Source organism: Dreissena polymorpha, chromosome 2 (genome assembly GCF_020536995.1).
Source record: "Dreissena polymorpha isolate Duluth1 chromosome 2, UMN_Dpol_1.0, whole genome shotgun sequence".
Taxonomy (NCBI): Eukaryota; Metazoa; Mollusca; class Bivalvia; order Myida; family Dreissenidae; genus Dreissena; species Dreissena polymorpha.
Window position 1 is genome coordinate 98,001,726 of NC_068356.1, and position 17,816 is coordinate 98,019,541.

Here is a 17,816-nt window from a genome sequence, read left to right on the forward strand (position 1 = left end):
ATACCACATACTCTCTAACATGAAATACAAAAAGATTATAAAACTGTTGACATAGGCAATGTAACATGACTGTGGTGGTCCGGAAGGTTGCATCGCATCAGTTTATTGAGTAATGTTGTATCCCACAGGGCAACTTGAATGCAATCTTACACAGTAAATGAGATACAACTCACTGGAACGCCACAGTAACGAAATAATTCCTTTATTATATACCGCCATACAATAATTTTTTTTTTTATTGAAAAACACAAAATTAAAGCACATGAAGCTTGTATCACATTCTTGTATGTTGTGTGTACCTAAATATAGAACAGTATCGGATACATTTTTGTATTTACAGTTCGTAACACATAAAAGCAGTTCCTGTCGTTTAAAATGGCAACAGAGTTCACACTGTGAGATACCAAATTCTAATCTTGCCTTCTTAAGTAAATTAAAAAAGTTGTATCATTTTAAAGATAAATCCGTCTTCTTCCATTAATTGCAGTCAAAAATATACAGTCTCTTAAAATTTCTAAGAGAGTAAAATTCGCCCAAGGCAAGAACCCACGGAAAACAGAGTTTCAGAAAGATTTCGTCCAAAGCCCCGCACTTCAACAAACACATCTAAAACAATCCTATTTCAACGTAGTTCCAAATTTAATTTACCAAACATAGGCATACAGGCAATTATCACAGAAAGCATGGGTTCGATCCTTCAATCGCTTTTAAACAAGAAAAGAAAAGGGACTCTTTATGAAATAGGCACCACTTTCGAATAGGCCATGGTGGGATACAAACTGATTAAGCGTAATATAACCTTAAAATGAACTCTTAAAAATAAATACTTTTCTATTTGTACCACAAATACAAGATAACAGGTCAATGTGATAACTAAAAATACCCCTTATACGCATTAGAGTATGACACATGATAGGCCATCTTGATTGCGTTTTCTGTAATGGATTCTGTAGGCAAGGCAACCTTAAACAGCTCATTAAGACTTATTTGCATGCAATTGACATAAGTGAGGTGTCAAACATGTTTAAGGTTTTTAAAACATGATTGTGTAAGAACTAAGACGCAAAAGTCAGGTTTCTGTTCCTATTTTCTACTTTTTAACCCAAAAAATCATGTTTGTCTTTTGTAATCATAAAAGGATATACATAATGGTATTAATCATTTATTTTCCCGCTTAAAGTAATGAAAGCAATAAAAAAAGTTAAATAGTGATTTTCTATAATATTCGGTCCTGAAGAATTGGTTGTTTTATTTTAAGGGACCTCTGAAACTTGTGAGATCATGGAAAAAAGGCATCAACATCATTTTAAATCATTATAAATCTTTTTGTACTACAAATGCAACATTTCAGGTCATTCTGTCAACAAGAAATACCCCAAACACGCATTTGAGTATGACGCATAATAAGTCATGTGCCTTGTGTTTTCTGTACGTTGATTCCATAGGCAAGGCAACCTATGATTTGCTTGTAAATCATATAAAAACGAGATTAACAGCTCATTAGACTCATTTGCACGCAAATCACATAAGTGATGTGTTAATGTGTTCAAGGTATTCTAAAACACGATCGAGTGTGCACTAACAAGAAAAAGACAGGTTTCCTTATTTGTTTTTAATGTTTTGTCAGAAAAAGCATTTTTTTCTTTGGAAATCGTAGAAAGCACATACATTGTGATATCAATTATATATTTTCCCAATAAAAGTAATGCAATCAATAAAATAACACTGCTAAATAGTGATTTTCTATAAAATTGGGTCCTGAAGACCCGGTAAATCTCCTTTTTTTTTAAAGGGAGCTGAAAGTTTGAGATTATGATAAAAACACATTTACATAATTTATAATCTATCTGTACCACAATACAACATTTCAGGTCAACTAACAACAAGAAATACCCAAAACTAACATTTAATTATTACACATAATAAGCCATTTGGCTTGCGTTTTCTGTACTTAAATTCCATGGGCAAGGCAACCTAAAATTTGCTTGAAAATCATATGAAAGAAGATTCACAGCTCATTCAGACTTATTTGCATGCAATCTACATAAGTGATGTGTTAAACATGTCAAAGATTTTTAAACACAAGCAAGTGTGCATTAATCATCCTCGAGTGTGCATTAATCATCATCATGTGTGCATTAATCATAACCAATTGTGCATTAATCATCATCAAGTGTGCATTAATCATCATCATTTGTGCATTAATCATAATCAAGTGTGCATTAATCATCATCAATTGTACAGTAATCATCATCAAGTGTGCATTAATCATCATTAAGTGTGCATTAATCATCATCAATTGTGCATTAATCATCATCAAGTGTGCATTTATCATCCTCATCATCCTCATCAACAATCCCTTGACCTGTTTGGCCATTGGGGGGAAATCAGCGACAATGATACAGAAATCCTCCTCCAGTCAGGTCTGTTGTGTGCTGCTGAGAGTAATTCATCCATGACAGGGATGTCCACTCTTTTACATCGTCCACCAAGCTTTTATTTGACAGCCTCGAGGTCGACCTCCCTGTAGCATGCCCTGGAGAACAGTCTTGCAAAGAGAGTTGTACCTGGTAATGTGTCCAAACTTTCCTCGTTTGACGGTCGCCAGTAGGGGCTCTTGTGGACCAACAAGTGTTGCAGTCATGTTTCAGACGTACTAGTTGGTCTTGTGCTGTGTGTGGGAGATGCGAAGCAGTCTTTGGGGACATTAATGTTCAAATGCCTGTATCTTGCATTCTGTGTCTCCATGTAGTGTCAAGGTCTTGCAGCCATAGAGTAGGATGGAGACCACGAGGGACTTGAAGAGCCTGTACTTTGTGGGGTAGCTGATGGAACTGCTTGTCTACAACCTGTTCAGTCCCGCCATTGCTGCGGTCGCCATGGCAATTCTTATTCAGACCTCAGCGGTACTGGTACCATCCTTTGACAGGGTTGCTACCAAGTACTTGAAGGAGACACTTCTTCTAGCTTCTCTTTGTTCATGGTGATGTCTGCCTGGTGCTGTTCACCATTATCTTCAATTTCTCTGTAATTACCTCCATCCTCTATGCTCTTGCTCTTTCATAGAGTCAGTTAGTGAGATCTTGAAGTTTACTGCTGGTGCCACCCATGAGGTTAATGTCATCAGCGAATCTCAAGTTGGAGATGGGTCTTCCATGGATGGAGATAGAGCTGTGGTGGTCATGGGGAGTCCCCTGCATTATCTTCTCAAGAAAAGGTTGAACAGGACAGAAGAGAGCAGACTTAAATCAAACAGTAATAAATCTCAATATATGTGTATAAAATGATAGGCATTCATATATTTTATTGGGTTGGTGACAAACACCATTTAACATGAATCCAGATTTTAGAACATCACGATCTTTTTCTAGCATGCTTGTTTTTAATGGAAAATTTGTTAAAGCATTGAAAATAATAAAAATTACCGTAATAGTCAATAACAAAAGATAAACTTTATGAATATTTGTTTTCATAGCCTATTAGTATAAACTGTTATTGCTTATTGTGTTGTAATTCATAGGTAACATGAACATTACATTTACAACTTAGTAAATATAAATAGTTTTTTAACAGGATGACCTAGTGCAATTCCATAGCAATAATTTTGCCATTCGTTAGTCCCAAAATGATTGAGTTCTTGTTGGAGTTGAAGCAGACAGACAATGGAAGTCCATCTTTCTGTGAAAGCAGAGTTGCCAGATTCTTTTTCCCATCATGATCCACCTGTATGACAGTACCGGAGGTGTATCCGCAGACAAGGACCTGTCCTGCAGGTGTGATGTGTACACCATATGGTTCTTTCAGCTCAGGGTCAGCGAAGGAGGATATCAGGTTGCCATCTGTGGTCAGTGTGAGGAGCTTGTGCTGGTCATAGTTGGTGACATAGATCCTGTCACCAGCAGGACTCACTGCACACTTCCCCACTGCTAAATACAAAACATGTCACATGTAAGGTATATCAGGATTATAAATCAAAATTAATGTGTTTCCACGTTTTTTAATTATGACCTTTTTTTAATTATTTCATATTGAATTTCATTTTATCAGTGTTTAAAAAACAACAACACAGTAGTGATAATTATTTTTGTTTAATTTTTGTTTATATATAACAAAACATTTACCAGTAATGCCACCTGTATCCTCATACAGCTTTTTCACAAGTTTCCCGGTCATGTTGTAGTGGTACAGAGCATTGCGAGATGTGATATACAATGCTCCCTGATGGTGGGCAATTCCAGTAGCGCTATGCTGTAACTGAAACTTCCTTCCATTCACCAGCTGCCCATTTATCACAGAGATAAACTGCACAACACCACTCTGAACAGTCACAGCCACCTCACTTGATGTGATCTGGCAAATATCTTCTAGGGTACCAGAAACATCACAGTGGCTGGTCACAGCATAGTGCTGGTTCAACAGCTTCACTCTTTTATTATTACTATCTAAAACAATGACCTGGTCATTAGGCAGGCTGCAAATGCCTTCAATGCAGTAAGACTGACTTTTGTCACTTGATATGCTCACCTTATACTCAGACCTCCTCTTCACAGTCATCACCTGGTCTGGATTCAAATTTAATGTTGGAGACTGCATACTGTCTACAATCAACCCTAGACTTGACTTTGTATACAGATACTTCTCGAGGTCAATATCTGCCTGGAATATCATTGTCTTCTGAGCCTTCATGGGGTTCTCCTTCAGAAATGTCTCAGACTCCTGTATTTTATGAAGACATTTTCTGCTGGCTATGAACTCAAGATCATGTTTGCTCATTTCAACAAGGTCCTGTACAGCTTCACTGAGTTGTTGCAGTTCATCCTTCAGTCTGCTGCAGTTGTAAATATCTTTCTTTAGAGAGGTTTGCAATGCTGCCCTATATTCACCGAGATCTTTCAATGTTGCATTTTCTAGTTTATCCAAAGCAGCATTAAGTTTCTGACGCATGTCTCTGATGTCTTGCAATTTATCACTATATGATACCTCCACAGTCTGAATGCTGGCCTCTTGTGTACTCTTAAACTTGCATAGGTCATTAAGAATAGTTTGCAGGTTGTTTGATAACTGTTGCATATCAAGTGACAGCTTTTTCACTGACTCAGAAATTAAAGCCACATTGGCACACTGTCTGAAAAAGCAACATGAATCATAATTACCACAAGTACCAATACCATTTTCCCAAGTGTAAAATATGTAGGTGAAATAAAACATGTTAAATCAGGGTCAAATTGAGTACAATTCACAGCATGTTCTGTACACTATAAAGGCACTTCTAACTCAACACTAACATTTAAAATACATGTACTATCTTAAATTAATTCATCAAAGGATTCTGTCCAAATTTTGAATGTGAATAAATAAATAATTTTAATATCCCCTAAAAAGGTCATTTTAATGGATCCACGATTCAATAAATTACTGACAGACAAACAGAGGGACAGACATTTATGTTAATTTCAGTATACCCCCTTTATTTTTTAACAAGGGTAAAAAACACATTCAATTACTACTATTATTACATGACTACAATGTCACTAACCTGTGGTTCAACAAAACGCAATCAGAGCAGCACAGCTGACTGTGGTCCTGACAAAACATTTTTATTTTCTTATTGTTGTGGACATCACATTTCAAAAGCAAATCCTCAGTTTTCTTCGCAAGAGGCCATTTCTTTGGTTCTCCTCTTCCATATTTGGAATGATTTGCGTATAATTGATCATGATGACGAATGCATTTTCCGCAGAAAAACTTCGTACATGTTCCACAAAAATAATCAGCACTTTCATCAATATTTTTACTTTCGCAAGCACCACAAACGTAGTCATTAACTATGTCTGAACTGTTGAGCACTGAACCTCCGAAAGTTGCCATTTTGCAATAGATATTGCAAACTGTCCTCTGATTTAAAAGGTTTGTATTTAATATTCTTTTGATTACTTTTATGAAAATAATTAGTGTTATTCACACCTGAATGTAGTGCATAAAGACACACATGGTTTTTGATATGAACAAACTTTAAAAGAAACAACCTATTAACGCTTAAATATGCTGGCTATAAATACCAATTTATCAATATGCACTAAGGTTGAAAGTCTCATGTTACAATCATACCTTGTATATAGTTGGTTTAGAGTTACGCTGATAAAATAGGTATGAACCATTTTCTGAAAATAGGGTGAAACATAATATTCAGTTTACAACTGTGGTCACAAATTATTTTAAGCATCTGTATTGATATGTCCATGTATACAATAGTTTTCACTTGCATGTTTATCTACCAACTGTTTTGTTATGAATTGATGATAATAAGCAAACATGAAAACCCTGAGCTGCACTGATTCAAAAATAAACTTGTCCACTCCAGAGTTAAACCTATCCGAAATCAGGAAGTTAAAGCAAGCTTTTGAGATATGTCAAGGCTTCACTAAGTAAATTGAAAGCTTAAATATACGTTTTTAGCAGTAATATGTATTTACAATTAAGGGGTCTACAAGTACATGTAATTCAATAATGCAAAGACCATCAATTGAAATTTGCAATTAAACTTATGGAAGGCCAACATGGCCATGATGGTTGTAACAAGTACTGGAAATAATAAGAGAGGTGGATAATGCACATACAATGAAGCATAATTACTCTGTAAGTCAATGAGAAATATTTATATTTTAATAATTCTTTAAGAAGTCCCTGTTCTGATATGATAAACAAGAGCACTGCCTTGCGGGTGCAGACCGCTCATCTATTTTCTTTTTAAAGGTGAAGGGACTCTCATTTTCAATCACAAAGGAGGGTGGGGTGGAGTGAAGAGGGGTGCATTGTGTGGGGGTGTGGACATTTATTACATTATCTTCCAAAAATGCGAAAAAAAGGAAAAAACAAAATTCGGGGGGTGGGGGGGGGTGGGGGGGGGTGGGGTGGAGATTCTTGGGTGCGATGGTTGGACGGTATTTCAAACATAAAATAATAAAAATAAATATTTGTGTTTTTTAACCGTTAAAAAAAAAAATGGTGGGGGGTGAGGTGGGAGAGTATAGTGTGAGGGTGTGGTGGTAATTTGTGAGATGATCTTAAAAAAAAAAGAAAAAGAAAAAAAATTTAGGGGGGGGGGGGTGGGGGGATTCGGGTGGGGGGTGGGGGGAGGGGGGTGGGGCGGATTCTTGGGTGCGATGCTTGGACGTATTTCAAACATAAAATAATCAAAATAAATAGTTTTGTTTTTTAACCGTTTAAAAAAAAAAAAATTGGGGAGGGGGGTGGGGTGGGGGGGGGGTATAGTGTGAGGGTGTGGTGGTTATTTGTGAGATATCTTAAAAAAAAAAAAAAAAAAAAAAAAAGGGGGGGATTCGGGGGGGGGGGGGGGAAGGGGGGGGCACGGGCGATGGTTTGGGTGGAGTCTATTGTGGTATGTCAAGTAAGAGTAGTTTTGTCAAAGTATCAATCAAATCTAATCATAAATAAAGAAGTTACGGCAATTTTAGCAAAATTTAATAATTTTACCTCGAGAGTCAGTCATTCAAAGGTCAAGGTAAAATTCAACTTGCCAGGTACAGTAACCTCATGATAGCATGAAAGTATTTGAAGTTTGAAAGCAATAGCCTTGATACTTAGGAAGTAAAGTGGATCGAAACACAAAATTTAACCATATATTCAAAGTTACTAAGTCAAAAATGGGCCATAATTCCGTAAAAATGACATCCAGAGTTATGCAACTTGTCCTTTTACTGTACCCTTATGATAGTTTGCGAGTGTTCCAAGTATGAAAGCAATATCTATGATACTTTAGGGGTAAAGTGGACCAAAACACAAAACTTAACCAAACTTTCAATTTTCTAAGTATAAAGGGCCCATAATTCCGTCCAAATGCCAGTCAGAGTTACATAACTTTGCCTGCACAGTCCCCTTACGATAGTTAATAAGTGTTGCAAGTATGACAGCAATAGCTTTGATACTGTAGGAATAAAGTGGACCTAAACACAAAACATAACCAAATTTTCAATTTTCTAAGTATAAAAAGGGCACATAATTCTGTCAAAATGCCAGTCAGAGTTGCATTACTTTGCCTGCACAGTCACATTATGATAGTTAGTAAGTGTTTCAAGTATGAAAGCAATAGCTTTGATACTTAAGGAATTAAATGGACCTAAACACAAAACTTAACCAAAATTTTCAATTTTCTAAGTATAAAAAGGGCACATAATTCTGTCAAAATGCACGCCAGAGTTATCTAACTTTGCCTGCCCAGTCCCCTCATGATAGTAAGTAAGTGTACCAAGTTTGAATGCAATAGCATTGATACTTTCTGAAAAAAGTGGACCTAAACGCAAAACTAAACCAAAATTTTCAATTTTCTAAGTATAAAAAGGGCACATAATTCAGTCAAAATGCACGCCAGAGTTATCTAACTTTGCCTGCCCAATCCCCTTATGATAGTAAGTAAGTGTACCAAGTTTGAATGCAATAGCATTGATACTTTCTGAGAAAAGTGGACCTAAACGCAAAACTTAACCGGACGCCGATGCCGACGCAGACGCCAACGCCAAGGTGATGACAATAGCTCTTTTTTTTTTCTTCAAAAAATAGATGAGCTAATAAAACAAAAGGGCCTGAAGGGCCCACAGTGGCTCACCTGTCAGGTTCAAAGGAACTGACCTTTTCTGTGCAGCCCAATGTATCATAAGAACAACTATTCTGACCAAATTTATGAAGAATGAACTATAAATGTAACTTTCAGAGTGCTACAAAGTTTTACTATAGCCATATAAGGATATATTCCCCACCCATTGGCAGACATGTTTTTCAACAGACCAGAACCATTTTCAAACTCATTCAAGAAATAATTAAAACAAATGTTCTGACCAAGTTTCATGAAGATTGGACATTAAATGTTTTAGAGTGTTAACAAGCTTATACAATAGCCATATAAGGAAAACTGCCCCAGCCTCTGGCGGACACGCTTTTCAACCAACTGGAACCATTTTCGAACTCATCAAAGATATAATTGCGACAAATCTTCTGACCAAGCTTCATGAAGATGGGACCAAAAATGTGACTTCTAGAGAGTTAACAAGACTTTACAAAAGCCTGAAAAGAAAAACTTGCCCGCACCCTGATCACCATGTTGTTCAATGGACTGAAACCATTTTTCGAACTGAGCCCAGATATCATTAGATCAAATGTTCTGACAGAGTTTAATTGGACGATAAATTTGAGAGTGTTTACAAGCTTTTTCTCTAATTTTACCTACTGATCTATTTTCACGTGATTCTGTTTTAAATTTGGCCAAGATATCATCAGGACAAATATTTTGACCAAGTTTCATGAGCATTGGACAATAAATGTCAGGCCTCTAGAATGTAAACAAGCCAAATGTTGACGACAGACAACAAACAAAAGACAATTGCAAAAGTGTAACCTGAACAAGTTGAGAACACGAAGCTATCTACAAATGATTTTAAGAATATATTGTAAAGAAAGAAACAAAATACGTATGGTAATTGCAGCATTTTCGCCTACACTAATGTAAAGACTTGAGCAATTTAAAAAGAATCCTTCAAAATAGTTCTGATTTTTTTTATAGGAATTTACAAACAAAAAAGTTATATGATTCTTTCATTCAATTCATGGAGTTATTTGTAACAAGGGATTGCCAAGCAATATGGTCCCCTACCGGTAAAACTCCACCATTGTCAGTATTTATTTTTTTTACATTTGTTGCCATAGCAACCACAATTTTAGGAACAAAATGAATTAACGCGCATAATCTCCATACTGCCATCTGTCCATGTTTCAAGTTTCATGAAAAAATATGAGGAACTTTTTAAGTTATCGCAGGATCCAGAAAAGTGTGACGGACAGACTGACACACAGAGCGCAAACCATAAGTCCCCTCCGGTTTCACTGGTAGGGGACAAAAATATATTACAGCGAACCAAAATACTGTGAAATACCAATTTTGCCTCACTTTTATTTAACATTCATTTGTTTCTATCTTTCATTTCTTCACCCAGATAAAAAAACATAAACCAATCTTGAATGCATATAGCCTGCAACCCGGGTGAGTCGCGGTACTTAAGGAATATTCATTTGCGTCTAGAAATCATCTTCAAATATCAGATAAATAATTTATAAGACAAACATATCTGACTTAATTTCATTGCAAAATAGCCTTTATATGACGAAAATGCTTCAATTTTTACTGCGGTATCAACAAAAACAACACCACTGTCCGCCATTGTTGTTTATTTTCCCTCCCGGTTGACTCGCGGTAAACAGGTTAAACGACACTAATATTAAATTTAACATGAATAAACATAAAGATCTGACATACCATTCAAAGTAACAATAACGTATATAACAATTAGAACATATGGAATTTAAGACATCAAATAAAATAAATATCAAAGCTATGTTCAAGAAGTGTCTAATTTTAATTCTCAATATTCAAATAACTGTTGATGTTCATTCATTCTTCTGCGCAATGGGGACACCTGAAGAAGCTATCTCGCCTCAAGAAACGTACATCAGTGCAGAAGCTCAGATGTACCCAATGTGCACACACACTACATTCACCCCATTTCACAAAAACAACCGAAACATCCTTCCCCAATCTGGAAAACAATTTGAGTTTCATCTAAGTTCAACCCTCAAATCTATTAGCTAAATATTGAAGTGTTTATAAAGCCTGACCTATCGAAATAATTTTAACAAGAGCACCGCCTTGCGGGTGCAGACCGCTCATCTATTTTCTTTTTAAAGGTGAAGGGACTCTCATTTTTTAATCACAAAGGAGGGAGGGGTGGAGTGAAGAGGGGTGTATAGTGTGGGGTTGTGGACATTTATTACATTATCTTCCAAAAAAGCAAAAAAGCGAAAAAAAAAAAAAAAAAAAAAATCGGGGGGGGGGGGGGTGGGGGGTGGGGGGTGGGGGGGGTGAGGGGAAGGGCGATGGGGGGGGGGGGATTTTTTGGGTGCGATGGTTGGACGGTATTTCAAACATAACCGTTTAAAAAAAAAAAATTGGGGGGGGGGGTGGGGTATAGTGTGAGGGTGTGGTGGTAATTTGTGAGATGATCTTAAAAAAAAAAAAAAAAAAAAAAAAATTAAAAAAAAAAAAATTGGGGGGGGGGGTGGGGGGGTGGGGTGGGGGTATAGTGTGAGGGTGTGGTGGTCATTTGTGAGATGATCTTAAAAAAAAAAAAAAATAGGGGGGGGGGAGGGGGGTAAGGGCACGGGGGACGGTTTGGGTTGAGTCTATTGTGGTATGTCAGGTAAGAGTAGTTTCGTCAAAGTATCAATCAAATCTAATCATAAATAAAGAAGTTATGGCAATTTTAGCAAAATTTAATAATTTGACCTTGAGAGTCAAGGTCATTCAAAGGTCAAGGTAAAATTCAACTTGCCAGGTACAGTAACCTCATGATAGCATGAAAGTATTTGAAGTTTGAAAGCAATAGCCTTGATACTTAAGAAGTAAAGTGGATATAAACACGAAATTTAACCATATATTAAAAGTTACTAAGTCAAAAAAGGGCCATAATTCCGTAACAATGACAACCAGAGTTATGCAACTTGTCCTTTTACTGTACCCTTATGATAGTTTTTGAGTGTTCCAAGTATGAAAGCAATATCTATGATACTTTAGGGGTAAAGTGGACCAAAACATAAATCTTAACCAAATTTTCAATTTTCTAAGTATAAAGGGCCCATAATTCTGTCCAAATGCCAGTCAGAGTTACATAACTTTGCCTGCACGGTCCCCTTATGATAGTTAATAAGTGTTGCAAGTATGAAAGCAATAGCTTTGATACTGTAGGAATAAAGTGGACCTAAACACAAAACTTAATCAAATTTTCAATTTTCTAAGTATAAAAAGGGCACATAATTCTGTCAAAATGCCAGTCAGAGTTACATTACTTTGCCTGCACAGTCCCCTTATGAAAGTTAGTAAGTGTCGCAAGTATGAAAGCAATAGCTTTGATGCTTAAGGAATAAAATGGACCTAAACACAAAACTTAACCAAAATTTTCAATTTTCTAAGTATAAAAAGGGCACATAATTCTGTCAAAATGCATGCCAGAGTTATCTAACTTTGCCTGCCCAGTCCCCTCATGATAGTAAGTAAGTGTAACAAGTTTGAATGCAATAGCATTGATACTCACTGAGAAAAGTGGACCTAAACGCAAAACTTAACCAAAATTTTCAATTTTCTAAGTATAAAAAGGGCACATAATTCTGTCAAAATGCACGCCAGAGTTATCTAACTTTGCCTGCCCAGTCCCCTCATGATAGTAAGTAAGTGTACCAAGTTTGAATACAATAGAGTTGATACTTTCTGAGAAAAGTGGACCTAAACGCAAAACTTAACCGGACGCCAACGCCAACGCCAAGGTGATGACATTAGCTCATAATTTTTTTTCAATAAATAGATGAGCTAAAAAATCGGTGGTGTGTAACCCCTTCACAAAGAAAATAATATTGGTAGTGTCTGACCTAAGCAACCGCAAGCAGACGAACTTAAAAAGTGAAAAAGTTGAAAGGGAAATTTCATTTTAACATGGATTTTTACATAGTTTTGGTTTAAAATGATTTTTAAATCGTTTTAGGGTAGTTACTTACCAAAATTCTATTCATACTGGCAGCAAAAGATGTTTTCTGTCAGATTTCAAAAGTAGGTCACGCAGGTTTGTTTACAAACACAATCCAGAGGGCGCTAATGAAATACCGCGAGTCAAAACGACCCGCGACTCAACCGGGTTTGAGTATACTTATACTTCTTCCAGCATAATATGAGGTATACATGTATACATAGCAAATAAATAATAAATGCAAGCACCTATTGATATTGAGGAAAGGGGGGGGGGGACATACAAGGGTAGGGTAATAGTGGTGTGCAACCTACCTTAGAACAATTGCAAATGTGTAGGAGTTTCAGGTTTCAAAGAATGGTTTCACAAAGCTTGAAAATAAATTGTGCAGCTTTTATTCTAAACTATTTTTTATCACAATAGAAAATAAATGTACTGTCAAATTTTTAATTTTCCTTACTAACTTTCCTCAATATAATTATAAAGATTAAAGAATGATGTAAAAAAAGGATATAAATAGAATATAAAGCAAATGCATTATGCAACAAAGATATTGATAAAAGATGATGTTAAAAGCAACAGCACCAGGAATAGAACCTATTTAGTGCACACCTATCCTGTACAGAAAATGCAAGTGCAACACAAGAGGTCTGCAGTGGCTATAGCTTGCTTATCTGGTTCCACAAAAGTCTCAAAACGCTACCAAGAAAACTGTCAAAATAAAAGGACAAAAGGGAAATTTGTCTACAATTGATTTGATTTTAGAACAATCTGACAATTGTTTACACTTTCAGCTCAGATAATAAAGACATTTTTATGTCATTCACTCCACTTCTTCCTTACTGTATTGATGACAATAATAGCATATATATTTTTACATTCTGACCAAGTTTCATAAAGATAAGATGATTAATAAATTTGGACTCTAGAGTTGTAATAAGCTTTTCTAAGTTTTGACGTGATTAACTAGATTTTAAATGCACATGACCCACACATGCAAACTTGGCCCAAGACATAGTCCGGATATAAATTTCAACCAAGTGTCATCAAGTTTGAGTAATAACTTTGACCTCTAGAGTGGTAAAAAAGTTTTTGTTAAAGATTTAACTAAGTCAACTATTTTTTGCTGCAGGTTACCCAGATTTAAACTTGTCAAGATAAACATTGTGATCATGTTTAATAAAGATTGAGTCATGCATGTGTCTTCTGGAGTATTGAGTCATGCATGTGTCTTCTAGAGTATTGAGTCATGCATGTGTCTTCTAGAGTATTGAGTCATGCATGTGTCTTCTGGAGTATTGAGTCATGCATGTGTCTTCTGGAGTATTGAGTCATGCATGTGTCTTCTGGTGTATTGAGTCATGCATGTGTCTTCTAGAGTATTGAGTCATGCATGTGTCTTCTGGAGTATTGAGTCATGCATGTGTCTTCTGGTGTATTGAGTCATGCATGTGTCTTCTGGTGTATTGAGTCATGCATGTGTCTTCTGGTGTATTGAGTCATGCATGTGTCTTCTGGAGTATTGAGTCATGCATGTGTCTTCTGGAGTGAAAACAAGCATTTGATTTGGTGACCTTGTTTTTGGATGCATACAACTCAGATTATTTCCACTCAGTCCTAATAATATCAAGATGAACATTCTTCCCAATTTTATAAAGATTGGATGAAAAATGTGGCCTCTAAAAGTGGTAGCAAGCTAAAAGTTGAAGAATAACACAACACTAGACAGATGCTGTATGATTCCATAGACCACCCGCCATAGCTCACTGTGAACACTTTGTTCTCAAGTCATCTGATAAGCAAACACAATGGAATAACTAACATACAATTACCCAAATACAATGTCAGGGTTAAGTTTTTATACGGCTATAGGACGAGAGCAAAGATCTAGAGGAAAAAAGCACCTTGAAAAAAAGCATTTCATAACTTAATATATAATTATATAAAGGTCAACAATATTACAATTTTATAAGAACTAGAATGTGTCACAGACACTGAAGTCCCGAAAATACATGTTTTGAAACAGACACATCCACTATATCATCCACTATATTGACAGTGGACAAGAATACAAAGGGCCATAATACAGCCAAATCTTCTACATATGATAGTCATTGAAATGTGAAAGTTGGAGCATGATTCACCCAGTATTTAAAGCATTGTCAAAGGAACATAATCTGATATAACTCTTCCAGGCCAAAATTCCCAAAATTCCGATAACTCTATCCAGCCAAATTCCATTCTAAATGATCATTTAAGTCATTTAACTACGCATGTTTGTGCAGGTTCCACCCAGATATTAAAGTATAGTTGAAAACACAAATAATCTGGGACAATATAAAATATAGTGAAAAAAGACAAAGGACAAACATTATGCAAAGAAGGATATCAGTAAAACTGATGGATGCTCCCCAATGATGCTTTGTCAATATATGGTTTGTGTGGAAAAAAAGTGTGACCTTGAGAAAATCTATCATTAGCCTCAGTGACCTTGACCTTGAATGCAGTGACCTCAAACCTCATCAAAAAGGTAGAGGTCCATGCAAGGTACCTACATCCCAAATATATAAGAGATCAGTCAAATATTGAAGGCGTTATGAGAAACTGTAACCAAAGTGTGACCTTGAGAAAATCTTTTATTAGCCTAGGTGACCTTGACCTTGACCCCGGTGATCTCAAACCTCATCAAAAGGTAGAGGTCCATGCAAGGTACCTACATGCCAAATATGGAAGAGATCAGTAAAATACTGAAGGAGCTATGAGAAACTGTACCAAAAGAGTGACAGAAAATCTATTATTAGCCTGGGTGACCTTGACTCCAGTGACATCAAACCTCATCAAAAGGTAGAGGTCCATGCAATGTACCTACATGCCAAAAATGTAAGCATCGTTAAAATATTGAAGGCGCTATGAGAAACTGTAACAAACGTGTGACGGAAAATCTATTATTAGCCTAGGTGACGTTGACCTTGACCCGAGTGATGTCTAACCTTATCAATAGGTAGAGGTCCATGCAAGGCACCTACATGCCAAATATGTAAGAGATCGGTAAAATATTGAAGGCACTATGAGAAACTGTAACAAAAGTGTGATGGAAGGAAGGAAGGAAGTAAGGAACTACAAACTGGCAACTATATGCTCCCCAGATACATATATGGGGAGCATAAAAATCATGGTGTACAACATTTCTTAATTTCTTATTTTTGTACATAATAAGGCCATTAAACTGTGATAGTTTGAGCAAGATCCACTGAGTAGTTAAAGAGGAGTTGAACACACAAGCAAAAGGGTACTATATAATATTTAGTGAAAAAACAGTCAAAGGGCCATAATTCTGGCAAAAGTTGCCACAGACCAAAGTCCTTAATACTACGATTCTCTTCAAATTAACAGTTTAAGATTTGTGAAGAACGGACGGACAAATGAAATGCTTAATGCCTCTTTGACATTGGGGACATAAAAATAAGCCCACAGGGCAATTTGTTATCGGTTTTAGGAAAATATCATAAAAATGTAAGCAGCTTAAAGTGCAAGTACAGAAATAGATCTTTTGCCCCCTAAATAGATTGATGTTAAAAACAAACCTCGGCTTTTGTTAGTTGATGAAAAAAGGTAAAGCAATCTACGCAAACGTTTACAAATACCTTTAATACTGTTAGGTGTGCGCTATTAATAGACCTGCCAAGACTGTCTGGGATTTCCCAGACTAGCCTTTCTGGTCTATAAATAGAATGGCTACTTTTAGATTCATGCAGGTCAAGGTCACAGCTCTCTAGGTCAAGTTCTGGAGACAGCAGACCATGAACGGCTCTAAGAAAACAAAAACTGATTAAATCAAAGCAGCCACCAATTCTGAATAGCAACAAAGCCAAGAAGATTTCAGAACCCAAATATTTTGGTTATATTTTTCTTCTTTTTTTTTCAATTTAAATTGAGATTTTTATAATAAACAAAATTTGCATTACAGGCTCCACAATATGATGTTATCTAGAAATACTTGCTGTAGTCATAACAAACAGTTTTGTGTAAGATTTTTCTCCACTTATTTTATATTACTTTCTAAATCTTGGAAAGCTGTTTTCTCCAAAACTCAAAAATGGTATTTAGATGGAGCATAATACTACATGTATTCATCTGTGTGACGCCAATAAACCCCATGTCAACTGTTTTCATGAACATTCATATTATTGATAGGTGTAATAATTATATCAGGATATCCATGTAAAATCTAAAATTGCTTATTTGACTATTGTTTGTTTGAATACAGAATTAGTGGCTTCAAAACAATATTGTATTATGGTTAGAAACAAAAAAGTTGTGCCCATACCATGAACAATTTAAAATAGTCATGCATAATGTCACACAAGTCTGAACGCATATTATCCTTTTTTCTTTCCAAAAAAACAAAAATGTGGTCTCAGGAACATATACAGAGGTGACTCACACCTCCTCCAATATTGAATGTCACAATAAATTGTTATAACCTCGTTATAGATATTTTTTGTTAAAAAAAATTCATTAACTTAGAAATGTTTATTTAGCAAAGGATAATAAAAATTGCACATGCATAACAACTTTTCATGAACAACAATTCATGCAAGTTTCAATGCTGTACATTTGTTCCTCCCTCTATGAAAACAGAGTGTAATCCATGTGTGCAGTCTGCACAGGCTAATGGGGGATGACACTTTTTCAGTTTAAAAGGAAATCTCTTGTTAGTGAAAATCCAGTTCAGGTCAAAAGTGTCTAAGTGTCTTCCCTGATTTGAATGTGCAGACTGCACATTAATTAAAGGCTATTTTCCCAGATTTATATCATTTTCTTATGTTCATAATTTTATTAAGCTTAGGCAGCTTATGAGGTAGCTGTATAAGCTAGCAACCTTCTTATAAAAGGTCATAACAAATGTATTATAGGTCACAGATGATCCTTAACAAGAGCACCGCCTTGCGGGTGCAGACCGCTCATCTATTTTCTTTTTAAAGGTGAAGGGACTCTCATTTTCAATCACAAAGGAGGGAGGAGTGGAGTGAAGAGGGGTGTATAGTGTGGGGTTGTGGACATTTATTACATTATCTTCCAAAAAAGCGAAAAAAAAAAAAAAAAAAAAAAAAAAATCGGGGGGGGGGGGGGGGTATAGTGTGAGGGTGTGGGTGATAATTTGTGAGATGATCTTAAAAAAAAAAAAAAAAAAAAAAAAAAAAAAAAAAAAAAATCAAAAAAAAAATTTGGGGG

The 17,816-nt window shown here is 35.9% G+C and overlaps 2 protein-coding genes across 3 annotated transcripts in view; both read right to left on the reverse strand.

Annotated features, from left to right (window-relative positions):
- LOC127868182 (carnitine O-palmitoyltransferase 1, liver isoform-like) overlaps positions 1-17,816 on the reverse strand; it is a 74,741-nt gene that overhangs the window by 20,184 nt on the left and 36,741 nt on the right. The window contains exon 11 of the mRNA XM_052409835.1: positions 16,226-16,391. Coding sequence (XP_052265795.1) covers positions 16,226-16,391 — 166 coding nt within the window. The remainder of the gene's footprint in view (positions 1-16,225; positions 16,392-17,816) is intronic.
- On the reverse strand, positions 621-6,090 carry LOC127868186 (uncharacterized). Of its 2 annotated transcripts, none has more exons than XM_052409840.1 (3): positions 5,537-6,090; positions 4,122-5,125; positions 621-3,923 (listed from the first exon to the last, which is right to left on the reverse strand). In XM_052409840.1, the coding sequence occupies exons 1-3, from the start codon at positions 5,866-5,868 to the stop codon at positions 3,580-3,582; spliced, it is 1,680 nt and encodes a 559-aa protein (XP_052265800.1). In that variant the 5' UTR covers positions 5,869-6,090; the 3' UTR covers positions 621-3,579. The 2 variants fall into 2 exon arrangements, with proteins under 2 accessions (XP_052265800.1, XP_052265799.1); XM_052409839.1 differs by having other exon boundaries at positions 621-3,926; positions 5,537-6,089.